This window comes from Polypterus senegalus, chromosome 14 (assembly GCF_016835505.1).
Source record: "Polypterus senegalus isolate Bchr_013 chromosome 14, ASM1683550v1, whole genome shotgun sequence".
Lineage (NCBI taxonomy): Eukaryota > Metazoa > Chordata > Cladistia > Polypteriformes > Polypteridae > Polypterus > Polypterus senegalus.
The window spans coordinates 62,739,464-62,754,079 of NC_053167.1; the positions used below are offsets into that span (position 1 = coordinate 62,739,464).

The window sequence follows — 14,616 nt, forward strand, 5'->3', positions numbered from 1 at the left end:
AAAAATGTTGTGTAAGCCCGTTTCCACGTTAGCTTCGAGATGTGTTAAAACTAAACTTGACATGAAGCTATGCACATTTTAACTTCAAACCATGCTTATGCACAGCTTTATCAAATACACCGAAATTAATTGCATATCATTTACAAATTTAATTTGTTTGATTGTCATCATTCTGTAATAATATAATAGTGCACAGAATTGCCAAACTATTACAATTACTAACTACTTTTTAGAAGACATCATAAATGGAAGAATTAGATGAGAACATGTATTTACAGATAATACTGACTTCTTCTCCCATTAAGATGACTGGCTTCTAAGTCAGTTTAGATTTCCTCTTAGAGCTGTGTGCTGTATACTTGGATATAATACTAGGATGTATTCTTGATATCATTTTTATGATGAAATACATCAAAGTATGTATATTATATTTTACAGATAAGTTGTTAACTTCATTTAAATAATATATACTGTTAATAATTAAGCATGTTGGGCCACATCCCGGTTGTCTCCTGCCTGGAGTTTGTATGTTTTCCTGGTGGGTTTTCTCCGCATGCTTCAGCTTTCTTCCAAAGGTGTGCAGGTTAGGGGATTTGGTGATGCTAAATTGACACTACTGGTAGGTGTGTGTTCATTTTCACTCTGCGATGAGCGGACACCCCATCCACAAATTGTTCCTACCTTGCACTCAATGCTTGCTGGAAATGGTGCTGCCCTGGATGGATGGATGGAAGTATGGAATAGTTAAACATGTATAACAAAGATTTTTCAGTGTTCCTTAAAAGTTTTGAAGAATTAGCATTCTAAGCTTACAGCTGGTTTTACATTTATTACAGATGCTTATTGTGTGGCGATTGATTACTTGGAGAAAGAAAACGGAAGAAGAAGAATTGGGGGTTGGTACATTCAACAGACACAGTACTGCTGCAATAAATTATTCCATCCATCGGTCACGCCTGTCCCAGCAAGTATCGTGCATAAGGCAGGAACAATCTCTGGACAGGGTGTCAGCTCATTGCTACCGAGGCACCACTGTGCCCCCACATGTTTAATATATGCTTTAATGCGTTTCATCATGAAAATGATATAAAGTATACATCTTAGTATTTTAAAATGTTCAGAGAGCTGTAATATCATGAATGTCATGTATTCTGTGTAGCACTCACTGCCTGCACCCTCCTGTTAGTGTAAGAGACGATTGGGTCAGGGAAGACTTAGAATACGAAGAATTTAACATGCTACTTTAGTTATGATGGGGCCTGGGAAACTCTAGTAAGTGAAACCTCAATTTTAAGATGAAGTTTACAATGTTCTACTTTAATGACAAAATAGACTACAAGATTAAAGTGGAAAATTAGAGTTTAAAGTCAACATTTTGACTTTAATCTTGACATAGACATTTTTTTTCCTTCTTCAGACGGTGGACTGGGACTCTCCTTTTTACATTGACTTTGATATCTGACCCCTTCTTTTTTATTTTGGGTACTGTGTGACTTTCTGCACTTTTGAGTGCCTCTGCCATGCTGTACCACTCCATCAATTTTCCTTTGTTGCTTATACTACTGTGTAAGCTATCAAATAGTATATTTTTCCTTGCGTATACTTCACTGAGCAGGACCTCTATTTTGTATTCGCCAAAATAATTTTTTACATGTGCTTTTGCCATTGCTTTTTAACAAAACACTGAATGGAAGGGTCTTTTTATTTTGTTTTGCATATTCAAATAGGTGTAATTCTGGGAGGAGTCAGGGTGCGGCTGTAGACGTACATGTGCCTTAAAATTCACTGGGGTTTATAAAGGGCAAGTGCATAGAACTTTGCTTAAGTACACAGTATTATGCATCTGAAGTTTTTTGTGCATATACACATTTCTAGTTTTAGCTGTATACACACCATGGTTTACTGTGAATTCTATGCAAGGGATTATACATGAGGTCCCCGGTGATAAAGATTAATTAAAGTTTCAAATATTTTGCTATAATCAGACACAAACCAGATTTTCTGTTAAAATACAGGTCATCTCCAAGGAGGAACAACAGTTCATTGATAGTATGAAGAAGTTTAATTTTTTAACTTGAATTGTCACATTATACTATTTTATTAGTAAATGTTGAATTAGGTAAATCTTAAGTTCCTCTGGTTTTCCTCAGAAATCTTAATATAAGGATGAATGAAACTGACTTTAAATGAAAATAGATGGATGATTGGATGGATGAATCCATTTTTACTAATAGAATAATAAAAAAAGTTTTCCACATTTCTTCTTTATATATTAATTTATAAGGTCATTCAGACATTGAAAATCCTCAGTCAGCAGGAGAATAAATGTCTGTTTCTAAATCAAATGCACTACTGACAATGCAAAAAAACGGTTACTACATTATGGGGAGAACAAATGCAACCAAATTACAGGTCAGTAAATTCCTGGGGTATTTCTTTTCCTATATAATCTTGACAGCTGCCTCTTAATTATCTCTGAAAAATGTCAGCAACTAGAAAAACATCAGTTATACCTTGTTTTAGTTGTTTAGTTGTTTTGATTAAGAAGAATGCCAAAGGCAGTTTCTTTTAAAATCGCTAGATAAATAGGTCTTTATTGGTTTTTGAAGGGAAAATTACTAAAATGTAATTAAAAAATGCATTTAATTTTTCATTACTGTTGGTGTATGATATGCTGCCATTCCACCCAGGGTTATTTTCTGCCTTTTACATAGTGCTGCTGGATTTTGCTGAGGCTCCCTACGACCCTAAATTACCCAAAGTGGGTTTGAGAATGTCAGTGTTCTATTTTGTTTTGCTGGAGGTTAATTGAAATTCTAGTTGCTTCCTTAGGGACCATGAATATAGTATAAATACAAGCCCAAATCACAAAAAGTTGGGACAGAATGGAAAATGCAAATAAAAAAATAATATACAGTGATCTTAAATTTACTTTGACTTTTATTTCATTGCAGACAGTATGAACCCAAGATATTTCATGTTTTCACTGGTTAACTCCATTTCATTTGTAAATATACATCCATTCCTGCATCTCATGCCTGATGCACATTCTAAAAAAAAGTTTGGACAAGGGCAAATTAGGACCAGTAATAATGTAAAACAATTAAATGATGTGATTTCAAAAGGGTGACGTGAACAGGTGATTGTTTTTATGATCTGGTACAAAAGCAGTATCCACGAAAGGCTGAGTCTTTGAGGAGCAAAGATGGGCAGAGGATATCCAGTTTGTGAACAAATGAGTCAGAAAATTGATTTTTTTTTTTTTTTTTAAAACAATGTTCTTCAAAGAAAGATTGGGATGGGTTTGCATATTTCTCCCTCTACAGTGCATAATGTCATTAAATAATTCAAGGAATCTGGAGGAATTTCAGTGCATAAAGGGCAAGGGAGCAAGCCCAAGTTCAAGACCCGTGATGTCCGATCCCTCAGATGGCACTGCATCAAGAACCTTCACTCATCAATAGCTGAAATACTTTGCTAAACTTTTGTCAAGCACTACAATACGAAGTTACATTCACAAGTGCCACTTAAAACTTCACTGTGCAAAAAAGAAAACTTATTTTAACCATGTCCAGAAGCAATGTCAACCTCTGCAGGCTCGGAAGCATCTAGGATGGACAATCATACAGTTGAAACATGTATTATAGTCAGAAGAATCAGTATTCCAAGTCTTTTTTTATAAGAAATGGACGCCGTGTACTCCAAACCAAAGATGAAAAGGACAATCCACACAGTTATCAGCAACAAGTCCAAAAGCCAGGATCTGTCATGGTATGGTGTTGTGTCAGTGTCCTTGGCAAAGGTAATTTCTACTTCTGTAATGGCAGCATTAATGCAGAAACGTAAATTGAGATTATAGAGAAACATATGCTGCCTTCAAGATGACATCTTTGCAAGGGATGTAAACTCATTTTTCAAAATAACAATGCAAAACCACATTCAGCACACATTATAAAGACATGGATACAGAAGAAGAAGGTAAGACTACTGGACTGGCCTGCCTGCAGTCCTGACCTGACTCCTAAAGAGAATGTGTGGAGGAGTTTGAAACAAAATATACAACAATGAAAAACCCATACTGTTCACAGGATGAATGGGATAAAATAACACCTGAAACGATTCATCACTTGGTATCCTCAATGCCAAAACTTCTTTTAAGTATTGTGAGAAAGAATGCAACCTTACAAAATGGTAAATACCTTACTGTCCCAACTTTTTTGTGGAATGTGCTGCAGGGATGGATGTGCATTAACAAATGAAATGAAGTTTCCCAGACAAAACATGAAATCTTGAGTCCATACTGTCTGCAATGAAATAAAAGTCAAAGTAAATTTAAGAATCACTGTTGTTTTATTTTTATTTTTTTACATCTCAACTTTTTCTGATTTGGGGTTGTACCTTATTTGTTTTTCTTTAATTTCCTTTTTCTTTAATCTCTTTTCAATTATGTACTTCAAACTCCCCAGCAAATGTAGTAGTGGTGTTCATATCCCAGCATGAGCAGTGTCTAAATGGTTTGTACATTTTTGCTGTATTTGTGTATGTTTTCTCTGATTATTCTGTTTTTTTGCACAACCCAAATGCATGTTTTTACATTAGGTTGAATGATAACTCTAAATTGGCCTGTTATGTGTGTTTATCTGTAAGTGAGTTGAGAATGCCTTGCATTTGGCTGGCATCCTGTACAGAAATTAATAGTTTTGGCCTTACTGCCAATACTGCTGAAAATATACACTGACCACTAGAACCCAGTTAATGAATAAACAGGTTTGGAAAAATAAATGAATAAATTAAAAAATTTGGATGTCATTTATTTAGACAATAAATTTTCTACTCTGCTGTCACCATTTACAAGTTTGGCTGCTACTAGGCATTACTGAAAATTCTTATTGTTCCTTGAACTGCCCAGTTGCAACTCAGCTCCTCTCTATTTAGGAATTACAGATTTAATATGTTCTTCACACTTTGTTACAGTTAACTGAAAATAAGATATTTTGACTTTTACCGCATCTATTGTGAAGCCCAGGGTGCGTACAGCCGCCCTAACCTTTGCCTTCCACAGCACACAAGGCACCTACCAACACAGTCCCTTCTCTCTGCCAGTCCTTCCACTTCCACTCCTCCTCACAAGCTTTATCCAGTTCCTCCCGACTCTGGCCGTTGAGTGGTGGTGACTGGCTCGCTTTATAGGGCACCTGGAAGGAGTTCAGGTGCCCAATGAGCTTCTTCCCACAACATTTCCAGGTGTAATGGAAGTGCTGTCAAATATGGCCCAGTAAAAGTCCAGGTGCCCTCTGGCAGGGGTCACAGGCCCCGGCAGGGTTGAGCGCCCATGCTCACAACCATTGGCCCAACTGCAGGCCAAGGGGTCAGCCCTCTGTTGTCCGGGGGAGAAACGGTCTTGCAAGTACTCTCTCCCCCGGTCCTTCATACTCAGGGTGTCCCGGACGAGTAAGGGCTTTGGCCGCCTGCCACACTATTTAATTTATTAAACAAACACCTTGGACTTTAAGAAATAGTCAGAAATGCTAAAAGTATTTAAGAGCCCTAAGCAATTTTAAAGATTACTTTAAAGACTACTAGTTGAGAATAGCATTAATGAATAGCTTTCATGTACCAAGGTCTTGGAGTAAGGCTAATTTAATTTTCTCTCTCTCTAAGTCATTATTTTACATTAATACTGTAATGATAGGGTTAGGATTCTTGCAGCTTTGGAAAATAAGATAGCATGCTAGTAGCGAAGTGCAGATTATCACAACAGCCAAGGTTGTACATTCTTCTCATGTACCACTATTATAGAATAAGGATTTATGGTAGTTTTAAAGCTGGTTGATATGTGTGTAAACAGTTTATTGTAGTGTGGTTTAAGCAGAGCATGAAACCAGAACATTTGACCAAAGGTAGGAGTGCTTGAAAGTATTTCACCACACAAGCAGAGTCTTATCAGGTGTGTATTTTTGACTGCCTTAGTGAAGGAAGATGCATGGCATATACAGTTTTTGAGTTTAATTAGATTGTGTTTTGTACACAAAGGAAGAATGTATTCTGGTTAGCATCTCAATTTACTGTAATTTTTAGATTTATTGCTTACCCCTAAATGATGTGATAAATAAATAATACCAAATCTTGGGCCCCATGTATAACACCACACAAAATTCATGCCAAAACATGGCATACAGACAAAAACAGAAATGTGTATACGCATAAAAAAAATTCAGATGCATGAAACTGTGCTTAAGCAAAGTTCCACACACTTCCCCTTTATAAATCCGAACCAATGTGAATATAACGCCTATATCCCCACCCTGATTCCTCCCCTTCTGTTCAGTGTTTGGTTAAAAGATAATGGCAAAAGCATGTGGAAAAAAGAAGAATTTCACCAAATGCAAACTGGAGGTTTTGCTTAGTGAAGTGGAGACAAGGAAAAAACATACTATTTGGTGGCTTAGGCAGTGATATGAACAACAGAAGGAAACTGATGGTGTGGCACTCAAAAGGTCAAGTTCAGAAAGTCACACAGTGCCCGAAATAAAAAAGAAATAGTCAGATGTCAAAGTTGATATGAAAAGGCAAGTGTCATAAGGAAGTGTATTAGGGTCACAGAGGAGAGAAAAAAAAAACTCAATAGGGACACTGAAGAAAAAAAAAGGTCTGTGTCGAGGTTAAAGTCAAAATGTCCACTTTAATCTCGTAGTATTCTTTGTCATTACAGTAGAAGATCTCATAAACTTCATCTTAAAATCAATTTTCATTTACTAGATTTTCTCATATCCCATCATATGTAGCAGTAGCATGTTAAGTACTTTGTATTCTATGTGTTTCCCGACCCAGTCTTTAATCACTATGTGCTGCTTAAACGGGCTTTCTTTTGCGCCGATAGGAGTATGCAGGCAGTGAACACCACACAGAATACATTTCATTCATGATATTACAGATCTCTGAATATTTTAGAATACTAAGATATATAGTTGATAACATTTTCATGATGAAATGCATTAAAGCATGTATTAAACATGTGGGGGCATGGTGGTACAGCGGCAGCAATGAGCTGGTGCCCCACTAAGGGATTATTCCTGCCTCTCACAAGATGCTTTCTGGGACGTCCATGACTTTGGATGGAATAATTTATTGCAACAGTACTCTGTCTGTCAAACATACTAACATCCAATTCCTGTCCTTCTGTTTTCTTTGTACACATAGCCAATCTCCACGCAATAAGCGTCTGTAATAAAGGTAAAACCAGCTATAAGCTTAGATCACCGATGCTTCAAAATTTTTAAGGAACATTGAAAAATCTTCATTATAAATGTTTAATTGTTCCATCCATCTGTCCATTCAGGGTCACACCAGACCCTGCAAGCATACAGCGCGAGATAGGAACAATTCCTGGATGGGGTACCAGCTCATCACTACCGCTGTGCCACTGCGCCCTCACATGTTTAATTATTAACAATATACATTATTTTTTTAAATGAAGTTAACAATTTATCTTAAAAATATATACACTTTAATACATCTATACTAATAAAAGGCAAAGCCCTCACTGACTGACTCACTCACTGACTCACTCACTGACTCCTCACTAATTCTTTAACTTCCCGTGTAGGTAGAAGGCTGAAATTTGACAGGCTCATTCCTAACAGCTTACTTACAAAAGTTGTGCAGGTTTCATTTCGAAATTCTAAGCGTAATGGTCATAACTGGAAGCTATTTTTCTACTTATCCTGTAATGGAGTTGAGCTCGAAAGCCGTGGGGGGCGGAGTTTCGTGACATCATCACGCCTCCCACATAATCACATGAACTGACTGTCAATGCAGTACGTAGAAAACCAGGAAGAGCTCCAAAAAGCGCTGAAGAAAACATGCATTATATAATTCAGAAGGCAGCGAAACAAGAAGCAAGCGAGTGACATATACAACCATATTCATGAGTGCTGCTACTTTGGAAGCAAAGCATGGTGTAAACCTAAAGTTTAAATTAAGTTCATAGACAGGCTGCCACTGGCGTTTGTCATGCCCACGGGTAATACGGGATACAAGTTTAATGAGAGGACGCAGGATATAAACGAGTTTTGATCACTTTGTAACTAAGTTAAAATTGCAGGTGAGGGGCTGTGCTTATGCAAATTCCGAGAGACTGTGTTTGTGGGGGATTGACAGTTAAGGCGGTGGGGAGTCACGTTATCATCTCCCCTCCCATTCACCTCATTTCGCTCTGAGATGCGCTCCGCAGCTAACATAGTGTTACGATTTTGTGACGCTGCCACCAAATACTCACAGAAAAATCCACAAGTTAATACACACGCTGTGTCTAGAGTTTCTCCACACTGAATCCTCCAGGCACTACTTACAAAAGGTTACATTGACAATCGAGTTATTTTTAAAATGTTTCCTTTTCTTAGCACAAGCACAGCTGAGAAGCTTCGATGCATGTGCTCCATAACGCATTAAAAAATCACGCATTTAATCACAAGCAAAGGGGAACTTCTGTCAATGCATGATTTCCTGGTACACCAATTACATTGATCAGCGCTTCCCGAATAATTTTACCCTCACACCCCCTTGGTTTGAGAAGAAGTATGAAAAAATATGAGGTTAACACAGAAAAACAGATCACCAATTGAAGCTTTATGAATAATCGATTCGCCATCAATAATTGTTTTGGTAAAGCCATACTCGGTGTAATCCTCCTTCCATTTTATCATTTTTCCGCCACTAGCCATGATTAAATGAACGGTAAAAAGTAAGAGCGAGGGTGATTTATTCAGGTAGGCAGGCGACAGCTCAATAGCTCGAATTTGGATATAAGTAGCTTCTATTTAGTCACCAGAAATATCTTTGTTAGGAATGGAAGTTGAATTTAGTCTTTAAATTTCTATGGTAAAGAAAAAGTTATGCAATGATGACTAAATTTAACTATGTAAAGTCAAAACTTGATTATATAAAGTCACTGTCGGAATAAATAAAGTCAAAACTTGAATATATATAGTCAGCGCTGGAATATATAAAGTCAAAACTTGAATATATAAAGTCAGCGGAATACAGGCTATAAAATAAGCGCTGCAATATATAAAGTCAAAACTTCAATATATAAAGTCAGCGTCGGAATATACAAAGTCAGCGCTGGAATATCCATCCATTTCCCAACACACTGAATCCGACCACAGGGTCACGGGTGTCTGCTGGAGACAATCCCAGCCAACACTGGGCGCAAGGCAGGAACCAGTCCTGGGCAGGGCACATGCATCATTTTCAAAACATTAACCGAACAGTGTTTTTTTAATTTATTTTTCTGAATACGTTTTTGTTCACTTAGTTCAGTTCAGAGTTGTTTCAATCAATAGATTTTGACTTTCACTTTATATATTCAGGATTGAGTTTATATACTCCGATGTTGACTTTATATAATCAGGAATGACTTTATAAATTCCGACGCTGACTTTATATATTCACTTTTTGACTTTATATATTCCAGCGCTGACTTTATATATACCGACGCTGACTTTATATATTCAAGTTTTCACTTTATATATTCCATCGCTGACTTTATATATTCTGACGGACTTTATATATTCAAATTTTGACTTTATATATTCAGAAAAAAGTTTTGACTTTATGTATACCGACGCTGACTTTATATATTCAAGGTCTGACTTTATATATTCTGACGGCGACTTTATATATTCACAAAATCAATTTATTTGCCTGTTTGGCATCCCATAGTATATGTGTGTGTGTATATATGTACACATGTATGCATGCATATTATATTTATATATATATATATATATATATATATGCGCCAGCAACACTCTTGACAATGACAAAACAATTACATTGTCAATCATGTTATGTTATTATTAAAATGTTTCCTTTTCTTTTTCATAACTTCTTTAACACACTACTTCTCTGCTGCGAAGCGCGGGTATTCTGCTAGTTTTATCATAAAAATGATATCAACTATACATCCTAGTATTCCAACAGCACACAGCTCTAAGAGGATAGCTCTTGAAAATCTAAGTCGACTTAGAAGCCAGTCATAATCATCTGTAAATACACATTCTCCTTTATTGTCATTGTATGGTACAATGAGTTTCAATATGGAACTCTTATATAAACTTATTTTCATATAAAATTATAAAAAACAAAGAAAAATATACAATATGAAAGTATAAGTACAATCTACATGTACATATAGTGGAAATGGTTCATAAATATTACAGCAATATTACAGTTGTAGTGCAAGTTTACTGCGACGTACTGGGAGCACTTAATGAACTGACTAAGTGCCTTTATAGCTCTTGGGATAAAACTGCTTCTGAGCATCGAGATCCGTGCAGGAAAGGTTCTGAAGCATTTGCTGGATAGGAGAAGTTCGAATAGACTGTGTAAGGTGCATGGGTGAGGGGAATTCATATAGATGCTGGTGGCTTTCCTGAGGCAGCATCTATACTAATAAAAGGCAAAGCCCTCACTCACTGACTCACTCATCACTAATTCTCCAACTTCCCGTGTAGGTAGAAGGCTGAAATGTGGCAGGCTCATTCCTTACAGCTTACTTACAAAAGTTAAGCAGGTTTCATTTCGAAATTCTACGCATAACAGTCATAACTGAATCCTACTTACATATATGTAGTATAGGAGACCGCGGACGGACCTTAAAACGCTTCGGAAGACGTTCGCCGGCAGGGAGTGGTGGGGTACTAACCTTTCTCCTTTACTTTCTTCCAGGAAAAAAGACGCTCCGCCACCATAAGCCTTCCCGCAGTACGCTACTTCCGCCCTTCCTCCGCCATCTTTCCTGACGTCATCAGTCCCATCCTCCCTCACGGTTCCTTCCCAGCATTCCTACACTTCCGTCTCCTCCCTTATAAAATAGCCGGCAACGCCTAGAATGGCGTCGCGCATATGAACCTGTTTGTGTTTATATTTTGACCTGAGTTTTCTTTTTGAATTGTGGATTGTCTAAAATATACGGGGCCGGAAAACCCCTAACCTTTTTGCTGCTTATTGTTGCATCCTTTACAATATATATATATATATATATATATATATATATATATATATATATATATATATATATATATATATATATATATATATACATACATACATACAGTGGGTACTAAGTATTCAGACCCCCTTCAATTTTTCACTCTGTTATATTGCAGCCATTTGCTAAATTCATTTAAATTCATTTTTTTCGTCATTAATGTACACACAGCACCTCATATTTTAGCTGTGTGCTTAGAGTCATTGTCTTGCTGGAAGGTAAACCTTCGGCCCAGTGATATTTCAGTTTTTCTTTTTTAATAAATCTGCAACAATTTAAAAAATTCTTTTTTTTGTCTGTCAATATGGGGTGCTGTGTGTACATTAATGAGGAAAAAATGAATTTAAATGATTTTAGCAAATGGCTGCAATATAACAAAGAGTGAAAAATTGAAGGGGTCTGAATACTTTCCTACCCACTGTATGTGTATATATACATACAGTATATACATATACATATATATATATATATATATATATATATATATATATATACATATATATATATATATACGGCCATAGCCTGCAGCTCAGTCGCCATGTGAGGCGGAGTTGCATCCCCCATCACCACGCCTCCCACGTAGTTGGCCGCCTGCCTATATTGTGTCCCCCATACCCACGCCTCCCACGTAATTGAGTGCCTGCCCATATAAGGCCGTCCATCAGCAGCAATCCAATAGACATGCTGCCGCTAAATATTCGCAGGCAAATCAAAAAGTTAATACCGGGAATGCCTGTTAAACATCTTAGATTCACGAGTAGCGATTTGGGTGGTGAGATGTCTATCGAGGTGATCACTGTAATATTTATGTCATTGAAATGTATTATTATCAGGCATGGTTTAGGCACCTATGTCATCAGGAAGGGACCTCAAGGTTACTATTATGGAAGTTAATTTAGAGCACGGATGCTGTGAATGTAAGAGCTGTAATAAATAAAGTTCCCCTGCATACTTTAAAAGAAAGTCTCGCCACCATTTCATTTTTCACAATTTGTGAAAACAAGACATGGTGTCAGAATAGAGGACAGTCATGGATTTTGTTGGAGTACCCTCGCCACAAATTGATTAGGATTCTCTTAACCTGCCGGGAGAATGGAAAAAGTTCTGACAGCACGTGGAGCGGATATTTTCTGGCCCGCTAAAAGGCAAAGACGAGAGTGAGAAATGCAGCTACCTGCTCCTGTGGACTGGGGAAAAAGGAAGACACATTTTTAACACATGGACTCTCACCCAGGAGGAAGCCAAGATACTGAAAACTTATTATGACCGTTTTCAGGTGTTTGTCATGCCTAAGACGAATACGATATTTGCAAGATACAAGTTTAATGAGAAGACGCAGGGTATAAACGAGACTTTTGATCACTTTGTAACGGAGTTAAAATTGCTGGTGAAGGACTGTGCTTATGCAAACGAAGATGAGATGGTCAGGGATAGAATAGTGTTTGGCACAAACTCAGCGAAAGTGTGACAGAAACTTTTAAGTGCCGGGTCTGAGATAACTTTAAATAAAGCCGTGGACATCGCAAGATTGCACGAGATAGCACAAGCACAGTTGAGAACCTTCGATGCATGTACTCTGAGCGGCTCACGTGAACTGACTGTGAACGCAGTACGCAGACAACAAGCAAGAGCTCCAAAGAGTGCTGAACAAAAAACGCATTACACAATTGAGAAGGCAGCAAAAGAATATGAAGCGAGTGACGCATACAAGCATATTCATAAGTGCAGCTACTGCGGAAAACAAAGCATATGGTGAAAAAGTCAATGTCCAGCTAAAGGAAGAGAGTGTAAGAAATGTGGTAAATTGAACCACTTCGCTAAAGTTTGCAGGACTTGGAAAGGTAAACCCGTGCATGCAGTGTGTGATGTCTCAGATAAAGAGGAAGACAAGCCGTTTATTGATGCAGTAAGAAAGGAACAGCCTTCTGAAGCTGAACAAGCCTTTGAAAACATATCAATAGGAAAGCAAGGCGTAAAGCTTAAGTTTAAATTAAGTTCATAGTCATGCTGCCGCTAAATATTTGCATGCAAATCCACAACTTAATACCGGGAATGCCTGTTAAAACATCTTAGACTCACGAGTACCGATTTGGGTAGTGAACACTTCGATGAATGAAACCTGTTATTTTTACAACAGTTGACAAACACGGAATGCAACTTGAACACAACACATCCTCCAAATACGAACCTGATTGAAAGAAATAATGATAATCAAATCCTTGATGACAGCAACACTCATAACAGTCACAAAACAATTACATTGACAATCATGTTACGTTATTTTTAAAATGTTTCCTTTTCTTTTTCATAAATTTTTTAACACACTACTTCTCCGCTGCAAAGCACGGGTATTTTGCTTGTGTGCTATAAATGTCTACCATGACTGAAAGCTATATCCTGATAGTCCTTTGCATTCTCGACACATCCCGCTATACAGCTTTCTGATCAGCTGCTGTGCACACATACACACATATACAACGTGTTAAAATACTCTCAGTAGTGCACTGAGAGTAACAATCCTAAAGCAGCTATTGCATTTAGAATAGTTTGGCCATTCTGTGACCATTATATTGTTACAGAATTATTATAATCAAGTGCCTTAAAATTGTAAATGATATGCAATTCATTTTGACTTATTTGATAAAGTCCGCGTCATGGATATGAATCTAATAAAGAAAGGGAAATGACACAGAACCAATAGCACCGCTTTGACGCTGGGTGCTGCCCGTTTGCAAAATCGAGGAGAAAGTGTGTACACATGATGTGAGGCTGCTGTGAAACTGTGTGTGGCTTTACACCAAGTTTAGTTTTTATAAATCACGAAATGAGCATGTAAACTGACGTATGCAACATTTTTGTGCGTACTCACAGTATATGTGTGAGGCCCCTTATTTCTTGTGTAGTCTTTTTTTTATGTTAAAGCAGAAGCTTTTTTTAAGCGATTTGTTATACCATGTAGTGTTGAACATGTGGACAGTTGAGAGTGTTTCCCAGTTCCATTTAGTAAAAAAGCACTGTCTCCTAGAACCATTTAGTAAAATGAATATGTATTTATGATTTGGAATATAACATGAAGTATTAGAAAAACTCTAAAAATAAAGGAAGTTTGCCTTTTGGCCAGGGCAGTTGTATGTCTATCATCAGTTAACCTACACTGAAGCTTATTAGGCTTTTCATGACTAAAACGCCATATACCTATGATCAACTGAAAAACTAAAGAATTAATGTCTTGAAGTGATTTTTGTTTTGAGAACTATGTACAAAGAATTTTGCCTACACTTGTCATAGATTCATCTATAGACACCCTACCTTTGCAATACGAGGAACATAGGGAGGTATTTAGTAATTAAAAATCATTGGACTTGCCCCTTCACATGAATTATGATTGTTGTATTGAGTTATTACCTTGTGAAGCCAAAGCAATGGAACATTGTATCTCATAAAATGTAAAGATTGGTTTTATTAGTCCATCCAATAATCCAATGGGGATGGGAATTTCTTTGTTCAGAAAAAAGATTGCACTCTGCAACCCTTGTATTGATTATAAGAAGCTAAATTACATT

At 37.1% G+C, this 14,616-nt stretch overlaps 1 protein-coding gene across 2 annotated transcripts in view; it reads left to right on the top strand.

Annotated features, from left to right (window-relative positions):
• Positions 1 to 14,616, top strand: part of samd13 (sterile alpha motif domain containing 13) — a 74,389-nt gene that overhangs the window by 45,839 nt on the left and 13,934 nt on the right. For both annotated transcript variants that reach the window (XM_039736146.1, XM_039736148.1), the window contains one exon: positions 837 to 896. In XM_039736146.1, the coding sequence (XP_039592080.1) occupies positions 837 to 896 (60 nt within the window). The remainder of the gene's footprint in view (positions 1 to 836; positions 897 to 14,616) is intronic.